The sequence below is a fragment of the Chrysochloris asiatica genome, unplaced genomic scaffold, assembly GCF_000296735.1.
Source record: "Chrysochloris asiatica unplaced genomic scaffold, ChrAsi1.0 scaffold00262, whole genome shotgun sequence".
Classification (NCBI taxonomy): Eukaryota; Metazoa; Chordata; class Mammalia; order Afrosoricida; family Chrysochloridae; genus Chrysochloris; species Chrysochloris asiatica.
Genome location: NW_006408780.1, coordinates 2,411,617 through 2,427,458, shown reverse-complemented (window position 1 = coordinate 2,427,458; position 15,842 = coordinate 2,411,617). Strand labels below are relative to the sequence as shown.

Below are 15,842 nucleotides of genomic sequence, written 5' to 3'. Positions count from 1 at the left end.
CTGCTGCTCAAGACCTTTTTAAAGCGTTGAAGAGTAAAGATGTCAGCGTGAGGACTAAGGTGCGCTTGACCCAAGCCATGGTATTTTCAATAACCTCATATGCATGCACAATCTGGAAAGTGAATGTAAGGAAGACCGTAGGAGAATTGGTGCTTTTGAGTTATGGTGTTGGAGGAGAATATTTAAAGTGCCATGGGCTACCAAAAGAACCAAAAGATCTGTCTGTGTTGGAGGAAGTACAGTCAGAGTGCTCCTTGGAGAACAGGATGGCCATACTTCGGAAATATCGTCAGAAGGGACCGGTCGCTGGAAAAGGATATCATGTTTGGTAAGGTGGAGGGTCAGAGAAAAAGAGGAAGACTCCCAGCGAGATGGATTGGCCAAGTGGCAGCATCAATGGACTCAAGCGTGGCAACAATTGTGAGGTTGGCCCAAGACTAGGCTGTGTTTCGTTCTGTTGTGCTATGTTGTGTTCTGGTTGCTATTAGTCGGTACTGACTTGATGGCACCTAACAACAACAACCCTCTCTGTATTACCCAGACACTAAAGGAAACCCGGAAGCTGACCTGTGGTTGTTTGGTGCCATCAAGTTGGTTCTGCCTCCCAGTGACCCCATGTACACTAGAACAAGATGCTACCCTCCCAACCACTTCATTTATTATCTGCTCAGCATACAGACTGGCTAAGGATGGTGAAAGGACACAACCATGACACACACCTTTGCTGGTAAATTTAAAATTTATATTCTATTTTGTTTTTGTTGAGAATATACGAAGGTGCTTCAAAAGGTTTGTGGAAAAATAAGGATTTAAAAGAAAATGAAAAATTTCCATGAACTTTTGGAAGCAACCTTATACATAGCAAAACACAGCAATTCAGCAGTTTCTCTGTGTACTGTTCAGCGACATTGTTACAGCCAGTGTTTCAACTCATCTCCTTGGAGGTCCTCCTCTTTTTTTTCCTGCTGACTCGCTCCACTTCATCATGTCCTTCACCAGGGATTGGCTCCCCCTGATAACAAATCCAAAGTGAGACGAAGTCTCCCTACGCTGGCTTCTAAGGAGCAGTTCTGGCAGCCCATCATATAATCGCTATTTTTTGTCTTCACCATCATTCAAAGGCAAACAGTCTTCCTCCACCTTCCTTACTCACCATCTACCTTTCACGGGCACAGGAGGTGACTGAAAATACCAAGAGTTGGGTCAGATGCACTTTAGTCATCTAAATGACATCTTTGCTTTTAAGGTTTTAAAGAGGCCTTTATAGATCAATGCAATAGGTTGGTTGATTTCTTGACTGCTGCTTCCATGGCATCGATTATGGACCCAAGTAAAATGAACTCCTTGACAACTTTAATTGCTTCTCCGCCTGTTATGATGTTGCTCATTTGTCCAGCTGTGAGGATTTCTGTTTTCTTATCTTGTGGTGGAATCCAGGGTCAAGGCTGCAGTCTTTGATTTTCATCAGTAAGCGAGGCTAGATCATCTGCTTATCACAGGCTGTTACTGAGTCTTCCACCAACCCCTATGCCCTGTTCTCTATATAGCCCAGATTCTTGTTGGATTTGCTCAGCATACACACTGAGTAAGTATGGTGAAGAGATGCACACCTTTTCTGATAAAATTATTTATAATTTAAAAAACTAATTTGCTTTTGTTGTTGAGAACATACACATCAATTCAAGTTTCTATAACGCACCAGTTAGTAACACTGATCATATCCTTTGAGTTGTACAATCATATTCCCTCTCACTTTCTGCGTTGTTCCTCCCCCATTAACATAAATTCACTGCTCCCAAGGTTCCTATCTAATTTTTTGAGTTTCTGTTGTCAATTTGTTCACATATTGATCTTAAAATAGCATAGTGCTCAAGGCACAAGGCTTTTTTACTAGTTAAAATCAATTACTGTTTGGTTTAAGAATTCCGTGGATGTTTCTCAGTTTAAGGGTTAAAGATTATCTCAGGAGAACCGTTTCAGGGGTTCATCTAATCTCCATGGGTCCAGGAAGTCTAGAGGCCATGATAATTAGAAATTCTGCTCTGCAGTCCTATTCTTTTGATAAAAATACTTCTATAAAATCTTTGATCAAAATGGTCAGCAATGGTAGCCAGGCACCAATCACTTCTCTGGTCTCATGACAAGGGGGGCAGTTGTTTTGGGAGGCAATCAGCCATGCATCCCACAGCATTCTCCTATTCCTGACTCTCCTTCTGGCTGATGAGAGTGAGCTGTTCCACAGATGTAGTCAATTTGATCTCTGTGTATTCCATCTGGTGAGGTCCATGTGTATGGTCACCTTGGTGGTGGTGGTGGTTATGTGCAATGGAGTCGGGTTATAGGGTTTCCGAGGCTCTAAATCTTTATAGGAACAGAAAGCCTCATCTTTCTCCTGCAGAACTGCTGGTAGTTTCGAACTGCTGACCATGAGATTAGCAGTCCAACTCATAACCAATATACCTCCAAAGCTCCTTGTGGTTGCCTTAGATATTGTTTAAAAAAAGTGTTACAATAAGTCGTTGGCCTTTCAAAGTTCTATCATACGATCTTCTGCATTATTTCTATTACCAAGGCTGTATTTTCCAACTACTGATCTTTATTTCCAACCTTTGCTTTCCAATCACCAGTATTTATCAATACATCTTGATTGTATATTTATTTGATCAACTTCAGCCTGAAGATGTTGGTTGTTGCTGTTGTTCTAAAGTGCCACTGAGTCTATTCCAACCCAGAGCTACCCTGTATAGGGTTTCTGAGGAGCAGCTGGTGAGCTTGAACTGCTGACCTTGCAGTTCAAACAGCTTTTGCAGTCTGACGCATTAACCCACAGTAGAGTTGCTTCAGTTTCATGCTCACTGGCTTTAGTGGTTGGTGCGTGAATTTGATTAACAGTGGTATTAATTCGTCTTCCTTGTTGGCATATGGATATTATCCTATCACAGACAACATTGTACTTCAAGATCAGTCTTGAAATGCTCTTTTTGATGATGTGACACTATTCCTCTTGAATCTGTTGTTCCTGACATAGTAAACTGTCCAATTCAAAATAGCCAATACCAGTCCATTTCAGCATATTAATGTCTACGATATCAATCTTTGTTTGTTTTATTTAATTTTTGGCAATTACCAATTTTGTACATTCCATATTCTGAAGGTTAATAGATGTTTACAGCTGTTTCTCCTCATTTTTGAGTTGTGTCCCATCAGAAAATGAAGGTCCCAAAAGTTTTGTTCCATTCACATCAATAACATCAACTCTACTTGAGGTGACAGCTCTTTCTTAGTCGTATTTTGAGAACATTCCAACCTGAAGGGCTCCTCTTCTAGTACACTATCTGTCAGTGTTCTGTTATTACTCATAAGGTTTGCAATGGGTAAACTTCATAAGTAGTCTGTCTTAGTCTGAAAGTTCTCCTGAGACCTGCCCACCATGGGTGACCCTGCTGGTATTTAAAATACTGGTGGCATAGCTTCCAGCATCACCGTAACATTCCAGCCACTGCAGTACAATAAACTGACAGACGGCTGGTAGAAATAACATCAGGCACTGGGAAAATCTGCTCAAAAGAGCCCTTGAAAGTGTTGAAAGAAAGAAAAGATGTCAGTTTGAGGACTAAGGTGCACCTGACCCAAACCATGGTAGTTTCAATAACCTCATAAGCATGTGAAAGCTGGGCAAATTAGGAAGTCTGAATTAGATCTGATACCTTTGAATTATGGTGTTGGTGAAGAATATCAACTGTACATACTATACATGAACTGCTAGAAGAACAAACAAACCTATCTTGAAAAACATACAGCCAGAAAGCTCTTTAGAAGCGAGGATGCTGAGACTCTGTCTCATGTACGTTGGACCAGTCCCTGGAGAAGGACATCAAGCTTGGTAAACTAGAGAGTTCATGAAAAAGAAGCCTCTCCACCAGACAGACACAGTGACTGCAAAAATGGGCTCAAACGTAGCAAGACTGTGAGGATGGTGCAGGACGGGTGGGCGTCTCGTTCTGTTGTACACGGGGGTCACTATGAGCTGGAACCAACTTGATGATGCCTCACAACACAGCATCTACCAGGGGCTTCCAACAGTCCATGGAAAAGTAAAATGGAAAGATAATGGACTTTTTCTAGGAACTTTCAGAAGTCTGCCTTCAAACATTCACTGTAATCACTGGTAAGAAGTCACTTCTGTCCTTTTGTTGTTAATGTGTGTCTTAGGCCGCCTTTGTGTTTGTTCTTTATTGTCTGCTTTGTGTTTTGTTGGTCAGTTTAGTGAGTTTTTTTGGTTCCCTACTTATTTTCTTTTGTGTATTTTTCAATTTCCTCAATGGTTACCATGAATATTACATTTAACAGCTCGTTGTGGCTCTGTAGGATAATGCACTGGACCACAAGGCCCGTTTGAACCACAAGGTCAGCAGTTCAAACCCACCAGCTGCTCCTATACAGGGTTGCTGTAGGATGGAACCGACTCAACTACATTTAACAACTTACAGCTCTTAGGGTGAGTTGGTATTAACCTGACTTCAGTTACATACAAGAAAGTCTGTATCCGTTACCATTCCTTTCCTCTTGTCGTCAGCAGTAATTACATCTTCCTAGTTCTTGTGCCCTGTCATTTTATTCTTGCTTTTATATGTTTTAAAAACATTTAGAACTATGATTACCTTATTACTTTACTAGCGCTTATGAGTTTATTGGAGTTCTTTCTTCTCATGTAGAGCTCTGATTTACTTTCTAATGTCTTTTACTTTTTTCTGATTTAAAACCATGCAGTATCCCTTTTTTCTGTTCAAATGACTGCCTCTTGGTTTATGTACAGGTTCTACGTGAGCACAATTTAGTATTATGGAATTCCCACTCTTGACAGTTTTATCCATAATTTGTTATGATCTACACAATCAAATGTCTTTGCATAGTCAATAAAATACAAATAAGCACTTTTCTAGTATTCTATACTTTCAGGCAAGACCTATCTAACATTAACAATGGATATCTTTTGTTGCAAGTTCTCTTCTGAATTTGACTTGAGTTTCTGGCAGTTCCTTGTTGATGTAGTGCTGCAACTGTTTCTGAGTTATTTCCAGGAAACTTTTACTTGTATGTGATATTAACGACATTGTTTGGTAATTTCCACATTATGTTGGTTCACCTTTCTTTGGCATGGGCATGAATATGGATCTCTTCTAGTTGGTTGGCCAAGTAGCTGTCCTTCAAATTTCTTGGCACAGATGAATGAGTGCTTCCAATGTCACACCTGTTTGTTTAAAATCAGTTGCTAATTCTGAATGAGATTTAGAGTGGATATTTGCAACTGGACAATTCATTTCTTTAAACCTGAAGGCAGATTGGTATGTTCCACAATGAACCCTAGTATCCTTGAGAAATCTTCTTTACCTCTGAAACATTCAGGTGCTCAAGATTCAAATATAACAATCAGAAATTCATTTTAATTATGATTCCACTTACTCATCAAACATTACATCTTTGGTGGTGGTATGCCTTGGAGTCGGTTCCAACTCATACTGACCCTTCATAGGGTTTCCGAGGCTGTAAATCTTTACAGGAGCAGAAAGCCTCATCTTTTTCCTGCAGAATGGCTTGTAGTTTCAAACTGCTGACCTTGAAGTTAGCAATCTGACTCATAGCCACTATGCTATCAGAGCTCCTTTAAGCCTATCAAATTTCTGATGATTTATTTTTGAAAAATACATCTTTAAGCTTACCAAATTTTTGATGGTCTATTTTAGAAAAATAACACTATAGAAACATTTAGAATCAAACACACAGTCTTACTGGCTTGGGTCCACACTGATATGACTGGTTTTGAATTCATGGAGGTATCGTATCAGGCAATGGGATGGAGCTTGATTAAACAGCCCTCACTGCAATGCCTTACTCTTCCTGCAATTTCACCTTCTCTGCACCTTCAAACCAGGACAACAGACCATTGTGCGTCAGTGCAAGGAATTTTCTTACCTGAAACGCTCCCTGTGGGATAAGATGTATTGGATGTTCCTCACTTCCTAATCCATATGGGTTTCCATTGATACGTGTTCCTATAAGCGTCACTGTTCGTTCTAATCGATCTGATGGCGGCACTGCATTCACTCCCCAAAGTCCTGGCTCATCAGGATGGGGCTTCAAGACTAGCAAGATTTCAAATTCATAATGAAGGATGGAGGAATGCCAGCAAGAGCGCTGGCTGTTTTTCTCTCCTGGACCCAACGGGAATCATGACCATTTTCATCAGGAACTGGTCTCCCATTCCCTTCGCTGGTACCCAGCACTCTGGAACAGGTTTGAACATTCCAAACAAAATCTTTTGAATGTAGAAATTAAAAAAATCTTTTCTCAGCTTGTTTGGTGGGTTTTCTATTAAGTGAAGCCGAAAGGTCTGGCTGACCTCTCTAGGTAGTAACATAACAACATGTCCCATCCGCATTTTCTGTTGGAATTGCACTGTGTGTACGCGCATCTCATGACTTGTGATTTCAGCTGCTAGAACTTTAAACAGCTGATGCTCCTCTTCTACCTCCGTCACAAACATACACGCTGCACTGGGCCCAGGTACTTCCTGGTGGGCCCAAGAGGCACTGTGAGTGGAGAGAGCATTTCCCAAGTGGGAGAAACACCATGACAGGCATCCTCGGCATGCCAGATACTCACAAACCCCAGACAAGGTGGCGTCAGCTTGCCCTGGAGTCTTGTTTTTCTGTCAATGCCTTCAGTGTAGCTTAAGCTTCTTCCTTCAGTACCACTGGTTCTTGGTCATATGATAACCTCATGAAAGGGGCTGAACATCAACCATTCTTTTTAGTACAATGACTCTGTGTTCCTTCCATCTTCTTTGGGTGCTTCCTGAGTTGTTCAATAATTTCTCCCTAGAATCCTTCAACATTGCAACTCCAAGCTTCAATTTGTGCTTTAGTTCTTTGAGATCTGCTATGTATATTCTTCCCTTTCATTTTTCTATCTCCATGTTTTTCACTTTTCATTATAATACTTTGTCTTCTCGAGCTGTCCTTTAAAATCTTCTGTTATCATTTTTTTGGTGTTCATTTTAGCTACTCTACAACCAAGAACAAGTTTTTATCTCTTCTGACATCCATTTTGGTCTTTTCTTTAGTTTCTGTCTTTGTAATGGCCTTTTGCATTCTTCATGTACGATGTCCTTGATGTCATCCAACAACTTGCGATCTTTGGTCACTAGTGTTCAATGTGCCAAACCAATTATTGAGATGGTCTCGAAGGCAGCTGTGATAGAATCAAGGTCACAGCTTGGTTCTCATGGGCTTGTTTTAATTTTCTTAATCTTCAACTTGAACTTGCATAGGAGGAAGTGGTGGTCTGTTCCCCAGTTGGCCCCTGGCCTTGTTCTGTCTGATGTGTTTCTCCATCATCTCTTTCCACAGATGCAGTTCATCTGGTGCCTCATCTGTCGAGGTCCATGTGTGTTGTCACTGTTTATGTTCTTTGGAAAGAAAACAAGGTATTTTCAATGAACAAGTTGCGGATCCTGCATTCTATCATGTGATCTCCGGTGTCATTTCTGTCACCAAGGCAATGATATTTTCCAACTAGCGATCGTTTTTTTGTTTCCAACTTTCACCCTGTTGTTGTTAACTGCTGTGGAGTCATTTCCAATTCATAGCGACCCTGCATAGGTTTCTGAGGAGTGGCTGGTGAATTTGAACCACTGGCCTCGTAATTCAAACTGACCTTATGGTTGAGCACTTATCCTACAGCGCCACACCAGGACTCCACATTGCAATCACCATAATTATCAATGCATCTGAATGGAATGTTTGGTAATTTCAGACTGCAGAAGTTGGTAAAAATGTCCCATGACTTCATCTTTGTCACAGTGGTTGATGCTAAACAATAGTGACAAGCTTATGACTGATCTTCCTTGTGTAGGCACAGACATTATCCTATTGCCGACAGTATTGTACTTCAGGAGAGATCTTGAAAAAAATTTTTTGATGATGAATGCAACACGATTCCTCTGTGTCATTCCTGACACAGTAGACCATATGATTCAAAACGGTCAATCTCAGTCCAGTTCAGCTGACTACCATCTAGGATATGGATTTTGAGGCATTCCAATTCACTTTTTGACAACTTCCCATTTTCCTTGATTCATACTTCACATACTCCATCTTCTGATTACTAATGGATGTTTGCAGCTGTTTCTTCTCATTTTGAGTGGAGCTACATCAGAAAATCACAGTCCCGAAAGCTTTACTTCATTTGAATCATTAAGGTTGACACCACTTGAGGGCCTGGTGTGGTGCAACAGGATCAGCACCGGACTGCTAACTGCAAGGTTGGTGGTTCAAACCCACCAGCCACTTCTTGGAAACCCTATACAGAGCTGCTAAGGGTCAGAATTGATTCAATAGAACTTAACAACGACTCTGAGGAGGTAACTTCCCCAGTTGTATTTTGAGAGCCTTCCAAACAGAGGGCACTACCTTCTGCCATTCTGTTCTGCCGCTACTCTTATGGCTTCCAGTGACAGTGTTTTTTTGACAGTAGAGCTCCAGCTTTTTCCTTCTAGTCTGTCTGTTCCTGTTTTCATTCAACACAGGCTGGGAGGCCACAGATACGTGAGCAATCCCCTGGTCCCCTCTTGAGACCAGCACCTCTGCCTGTCTTTGATCTGCAGTGTGTCTCCTCTCCATGACACTGTGAATTGACAGGGGCCCTGCAAACCTCAGTGCATAGGTGCAGGTGCCCCACACAGGCAGAGAGCACTCATCAGCCTCAGGCTACTGCTCCCCCCAATACCAGCAGGAACCTACTACCTCCTGACCACTCCCCTGCCACTCAGCGCCCACCTGCTGAAGCAATGGGATCCTTCAGGGCCATTTACCAAACAGACCCAAGTTCACTCAGTCTCTGGGCCCAATACCAGTAAAGAGACACTGCTGGTGACAAACTTACATAAATCTATTCAGTTACGCTGAATAGAGTAAAGGACAATGATACACAGTAAACACATGGGATGTGGAAATCCTCTGTACTTACTCTTCTCGTTGGGGAAGGAGTAACATCAACTTCCATGGTCTCCGCTCTGTTGAATACACTGTAATATACACAAGTTAGCCTGCGACTTCTATATCATTAAACGACATCCTTACACATAACCTGACTGTGTGTGTGACTGTTGTAAACCTCCCTCCAGTTTCCTAAGTCAGTCAGAGGTCACTAAATCACCAACCGGATCATTGCCGTTGTCCTCCATGTAGCTGCTGCCTGGCTGCCCACACTGCATCCAGGGCATGAAGAACAGCATTCTGATTTTGCCCTTTCCTAGCTCCTGGACCTCAGTATACCTAATGGACGTTTAGAACTGCCCAGAAGTGGGGACATCTTATTTGCCTTTGTGGTGTGTTTTATGTAACCAGTACTTAACATTCATTAGCCCAAAGGGGGATAGCACAGTCCCCTTTGGGCACCCTGTGGGAGGAAGGATCACCCAGTCTCTCTCTGACTGTCTGCTAACTGCCTGACGCTGTGCTGTCCGAGAGTGAGCAGAGGGAAGGGGGTGGGGACCAACAGAAGGACGACAAGTGTCTTGGTGATCCTTCCACCAGGACCTCTGTCTGTAAGTCAACACAGATCAAATAATTTTAAAGGAAAAAAGTAAAACAAAATCCAGCACTGTGCAGAAGGCATTACTGGTTTTCAGAGCTGAAAAGTTCCAGGTAGTCTCTTTTCAGCCAGGGTGGGATCCAGGTCCCAAAGGGTACCACCACACAGTCTCGGCCCTCAGCCCACCTCAAGCTCACCCTCCCCAGGTAGCGGGGAAGATCAGCTCTCCTCCCTTTGCCAGTGAGCCTCTTTTCAGACATCTGCATGGGCTTGAACCGACCACTATGGCCACAGTGATGGGGTGCTCTGACTGACCATCCACTTCCTTCTGGACCCTGAGTTGCACCAGGAGAGGAAGGAGGCTTCCTGGGAGCATTCCACGGGTGTGGGGGGGTAGGACCACTCCATGCTTACACCAAAGGCTCTCGTGTTCACACAGCTGGGCCTAAGCAGGACACTTTCAGCAGTTCCCTTTCTCCTGAGTTTCCGTCCTCAAGGGCCTAGGGCAGCATCTGCCTCACCCATCTCCTGCCCTGGAGATAGGATCCAGAAGCGCTGTCTTCTCTTTTCTCTTTCCCTCTCCCTCCCACCCCAGGCTTCACACAAGTCTAGGGGATCAAAAGTCTGAGAGTGGCCACTGAACTCTAAGACTGAGTATCCAGCAGAATGTCCAAGATTTGGGTAACTCGGGATTTGGAAGGTCATGGTACGGGGCGGGAAAAGTAAACTTGTCCAAAGGAAGAATCGTGCAACTTACAAACGCTGGTTCAGTACTTTTCGTGAGCTTTCCAAGGCCGATGAACTAGGCGGAAAGAGCAGGTATCCATTTGGCTTTGCTGAAGGTGCTGTGGTGAAAATCTCACCGTTAGAGCGTTACTGGGGCACGCCAGCAGCAGGCAGTTTGGGCACATTTACGTTACTTACTTGACATGGAAGTTTTCATTGTGTTGAAAGCTGGCTGTTGCGATGATCTCACACTAGATAGACAGAGACAAGGTATTGGATGGAGCCCTAACAACAGGCTGCTGACTGACTCATTCCAATGCAAAGTCTAGAAAGGACAAAGGGCTCTCTGCTCTGCCTGTTCAATCCCTACATGAAGATGTAATGAACACACACTGCCCTTTCCACTATGGCTGCACAAATGGCCATTAGCAGGTGTGAAATCAAGCAGACAAAGATGGTACAACAGGAGCCACCAATTCACAAAAGCAAACTGCTTTGTAGAGGTCATCAAGAGATGTGCTCTTACAGAAAAGGCACTGAGACATTCTTTGAGAGTTAAAAGGAAGTTCTAGATCAATCTCCACGAGGCAGCAATATGACCAAGACAGCAGTGCCTGAGGTCCACAGCCCAGTGGTCCAGCTCAGGCCCTGCCTGCCCCTCTGTACAGCTTCCGATCTGAGCTCATGTCCCTTGAGGCTCTAACCACAGGTTTCAGATCGAGGTGAGCCCCAGGTGTCTGCCTCATGAGCCACGGTGGGTACCAGTGAGCGATGTGCAGATAGGCAAGATGCTTTCAGGTGCATTCAGGGCACCCAAAGGATTAGGGGAGGCTGGGCCTTCTCCTCTGCCCACCCATCTCCTCTGACTCAGGCCCTAACAAACCAAACTGTCATGCCCTCAAGGAGTCCACTTTAGGGGTCAGACTAGTCAGGAAAACAATTGTGCAGTTGGGGAACTGGAAGACGGTTCTGAAGGAAAGCCCCCGAAGACGACAGAAGTAACAAAAATGCAGAGACACCAAAGATAGGCTGAGCAGGTCTCTTGTGCTCCTATCAGACGGACAAGAAGAGCCGAGAGAGAAGTAACCTTAAAAAAATCCTTTTTCAGAATGAAATTTATGGATCCACAGAAAGAAAGCAAATTATACACCAAGAATAAACAAACGTAATTCCCTATTTAGATAGATCAGAAGTAACTGTGAAACTTTAAAGCAGGAATTGGCAAATTTCTCTGTAAAAGGACCCTCGTGAGTATATTACTTAAGGAACCCTGGTGGCATAGTGGGTTATGTGTTAGGCTATTAAACACAGGGTTGGCTATTTGAATCCAATTGTCGCTCCACGGGAGAAAGATGAGGCTTTCTGATCCTGTAAAGATTCTCAGACACCCTACACAGGGTTGGTTTGAGTCGGGACAGATGTCAGTAGCACACAAAAATAGCACTAAGTCCATTGGGCTTGGCCATATTAGATCTCTGTCACATATTCTTTTCTGTCACAATCCTCTAAACATTGAGGCGCCATCCTCCGCTTGGGGGTACATAAAGCACTCTGCCTGTGGCTGCTGAGCCCTGGGTTACACTAGTCACAAAGGACGCCCCCCCGCAACGCCTACAGCCCAAAGCATGGCAGCTGGACAACAGGGCCTGCAACCACTACGTGATCACCAGCATCGTAGCTTTCCTTCTGTCCGGAGGCCCTCGACTTGCCATGGTCAGAACAGATGCAGGGTGCACTGGGCAGCAGATAGTGATCCAACAGGGTCATCAGCTCCCATGACCCTGAATGTGTCCCCCACGAAACTGTGACTGTGAATACTCAGCATGTGCACAACTGCTTAACAAAAATCATCCCCTATTTCCTAAAATCGAAGGTATCTGTGTTTTACATGTTACATGCATGTGAACCACTGTGTTAACTGAATTTCAGGGACATTCCTGAAGAGAACACACATGCACACAGATGCAACACAGGAAGACACTGATGAGCCGAAATGGACGAGACGGAGACCTCTCCGTTGCTACATTTTCTAGGGGTTGAGATGTAATACTTTCTGCCCTCATTTTTATTGAATTCCAGCCACTCTGGGTGTATCTTTCTAAAACGCACCACGCGCTCACAGCGTGCTGTGTGGACTGACCCTGCTTCAGGCTGGGCCCACCGGGACCTGACCGCACAGTCTGCTGAGCAGGACTGGTGGCTCCGAGGTGGCCTGCTGCCCTCTCTCCTGCCCGCATGCCAGCCATGCCCCTCCCTGCCGTTACCCCAGGAATCACGGGCCAGCCCACCCACTGGAGAATCTAGGCGTCTGTTTTTTTCCACTTTCTTTTTCTTCAGTTCCCTGGTATTTCTGCTTGAGGGAAGTTTCTAGTAAATGACAGAGCTTTCTCTGCTCACAGCCTGAGAGGGCTGACAGGGGGGCAGCCTCTCCTGCTGAGCCCCAAGGGGGCCTTACCTTTGTAACTGCTCAATCTCCAGCATTGCCTTCCTAAGGGAGTCTTCCAACTTAGAGATCTAAACGCAACCAGAGGGCCTCTAGTTAGCAGGACGGACTACACCAAGGGACGCTTTACACAACACATGCGGACCCTGGGAAGGTTTTCACACTTGTTATCCGTGGATTCACATCAAGTCCAACATGCCCCATATTTACCACCTCGATGTTTAACAGTTATCAGTGCAAAGCTAATGCAACCCCAAGCCCCAAGAGACACGGTTCCACCTGCTGTATCCCCAGACTTGTGTGGACTAACAGGTGTGAGAAGTGCAGCCAGAATCCTCCTTAGAAGCAAGGATGGTGTGGCTTTGTGTCTCATACTTGGACACGTTATCAGGAGGGACCAGTCCCTGGAGAAGGACATCCTGTTTGGAAAAGTGGAAGTTCAGGAAAAAAGAGGAAGAGCCCCACTGGGATGGACGGACACAGCGGCAGCAATGGGCTGCAATGTGAGAGCACTCTTGTGAGGATGGCACTGGATTGGGCAGTGTTCGAGTCACTATGAACCGGAGCCAACTCGACAGCACCTAACAACAACAGGTGTGAGCAGACGCCCGAATGAACTTCAGTGCTGGCCAGATTTTTACCAATGTATCCTCCCTCAGATTTTAAGAGACAAACTACTGTAATGTGTCAAATCTTTTTAAAACCCTGGTCTTTGCAGTCCAACTGAGTCTGGATGCCAGCTCACGGGAGTGGGAGAAATGGGACTTGGGAGGGAGGGGGGAAGCTGCCCTTACTCCTCACAGTGATAGCCTCTTCCTGGAAAACCTCTGTGCTGTGGACCCCCACCCTCAGCCCTCCCCAGCCCCCAGCCAGGACTGGACTCAGGACAAATGGCAGGGACTTGGGAGGAGGCAAGAGGCAGGTGGCTCTTGTACTGTGGCTGTTGACACCCAGATTCTATTCGGGCCCAGACAAGAAGCAGCAAGACAGAAGTCAGGTGCAGAGGGAGCATCCAGACTCTAGAAAGGGGCCCAGGATTCTGAGCCTTCACTATCCCTCTCCTTACGTTTCTTATTCCAGAACCTCTCAAATGACAAACCTGGGTAATAATCATACAAGGGGATGGAATAAGGCGTATGTATGAGCTGCTGCTGCCCAGATGAGGAGGGTGGCCCTGGTGTGGTGTGGCATGGCTCAACAGTCACCTGGAAGTCTGGGGGGTGGGGGGAAGTGCATGCAGCCCTCCCGCTGCGCTGTCCATCTTCGTTTCTCTCACCCTGTCTCTACCCATGTCCTTCCTCTTCCAGTCGGCACACCCCTCTGCTGAGACCCCGTTCATCTGAATCACATGGATGAATGCAGGCCTGTCATGCAAGGGTGTTTCTTACTGTTCCCACTCAACTGTTCCTTTCCTCCTATGTTTACTTTGAAAAGCAAGTCAGTAGAGTGTCTGACAGTCACACGAAGAGGCAAGGCTCCAACGTTTGCGTCATGATTACAAGGCATATTTCACAATGACTGGGTAAGAAAAGGGACCTCAGGAGTCTGAGTATGTATGGCAAAGGTGGAATCCCAGAATTCCTGGAGGTGGAAATGCCCCCCAAGTACCAAACTGTAAGGAGAAAATACCACCCCAAGAGACTACATAGCTGACCCAGACCCAGGGGACCGGATGGTCTGAAGGGGAGACATGTGACACCCCAGCTCCAACACCTCCCATCACTGTAACAGCAGTGGATAACAGTCCCCTCCCACCCCACCCCCCGCCCCATGAGAGCACATGCAGCAGCCTGGCACTGCCATCAGGGCACAAGGCAAGGGCTTGCTGACTCACCTTTTCTCGATAGAAGGTGTATAGTCTCCTCCTGTGTTTGTCCTGAAATTCTGAAATCTGAGAACAGGCACATTTCACTGCCGACACTGGTGCACGGACTCGGTAGTCGGTGGTTTGGTTCCAGAGAACTAGGAGGTTGGAAGGACCCTGGCCTCCAATTCACAGGTCTTTCCCCAACACACACTGGGCTCCTCCACCTGGGCACAGGCCCACCTAGCCCCAGCACCTGGCCCAGAGCCTACGCTCAGTCCCCCTTAGCTCCATGACTGAATCAGTCATGTGCCAGCAGGGAACGGTCAAAGGCAAGCACAGGTTGGGTCTAACGTGTTCAATAGAAAAGCTTAGAAGGCACGAAATCCTGTCTCCCAGCAGCCCTTCCCTGCTGGGTTAGTGGTGCTCTCGCTCCCACTGCCTCGCTCCTGCCATGGGGATGGGACACATGACCCACAGCTGGCCAATGCCAGTGTACTGCCCAAGGAATGGCCTCCTGACCAAACAGTGCCCATCAGAGAACATTCCTGAAGCTGAGATACAGACCAGGGAAAGGGGAGGTGGGGTGGTGTGGAGAGACAGGCAGAACGATGGCAAGACTGACTAGTTAGGAAGGACCTCGGAGTCCCTGGTCTGAACACACGTCCAGTCCAGTCCACGGCAAACAGGCATCATCCCTGGGGCCCCGCCTAAAGGAGCCCAGGATTCCACACACACCGCATTGCCCTCATCTGCACTGGGTCTCGGAGAACACAGGCAGGATTTATCAGGAGAAGAAGAGCTGCCTCTCTTCAGCCTCTGCTCAGACTCAACTGGACAGCGGCGCTCAGAGCGTCAGGGTGAACTATGAAAGTCAGAACCCTAGAGCGCAGTTTCACGGCACCTCAGGAATCTGCTCATGAAACACAAACATGAAAGTATTGTGTGTCTGCCCTCATTACCCATTGTCCAGTACAAACGGAGAGAGAAAACTCCCCTGGCCAATGGAAGTGTGCCCCCAACACCACAGGACTGCCGTGCACTGTCCCTCCACGGTGTGTGGGGCACTGCTGTCCTTGTGGAACAAGCCAGTGCCTGATCAAGAACTACAAACACCTGTGGCCCCTTCTTGGCTCCTGCCTCTCCAGAGTTTCCTCACTCGGTGTGTTTTCATCAGCAAGAAAATGAAAAGACAAGTCACATAGTTGCTCACACATCTGAGAAGAGATTTGTAGTCAAGATATGTGAGAAACACAATCCCTTTTGAGATAATTC

At 45.7% G+C, this 15,842-nt stretch overlaps 1 protein-coding gene and 1 pseudogene across 1 annotated transcript in view; both read right to left on the bottom strand.

Moving 5' to 3' along the window:
* Nucleotides 1-15,842, bottom strand: part of LOC102830805 — a 129,868-nt gene that overhangs the window by 83,910 nt on the left and 30,116 nt on the right. The window contains exons 6-10 of the mRNA XM_006874133.1: nt 14,598-14,654; nt 12,776-12,834; nt 10,519-10,571; nt 10,383-10,430; nt 9,028-9,077 (exon numbers count right to left, since the gene is read on the bottom strand). Of these exons, the coding sequence (XP_006874195.1) occupies nt 9,028-9,077; nt 10,383-10,430; nt 10,519-10,571; nt 12,776-12,834; nt 14,598-14,654 (267 nt within the window). The remainder of the gene's footprint in view (nt 1-9,027; nt 9,078-10,382; nt 10,431-10,518; nt 10,572-12,775; nt 12,835-14,597; nt 14,655-15,842) is intronic.
* On the bottom strand, nt 5,674-6,544 carry LOC102823539 (annotated as a pseudogene).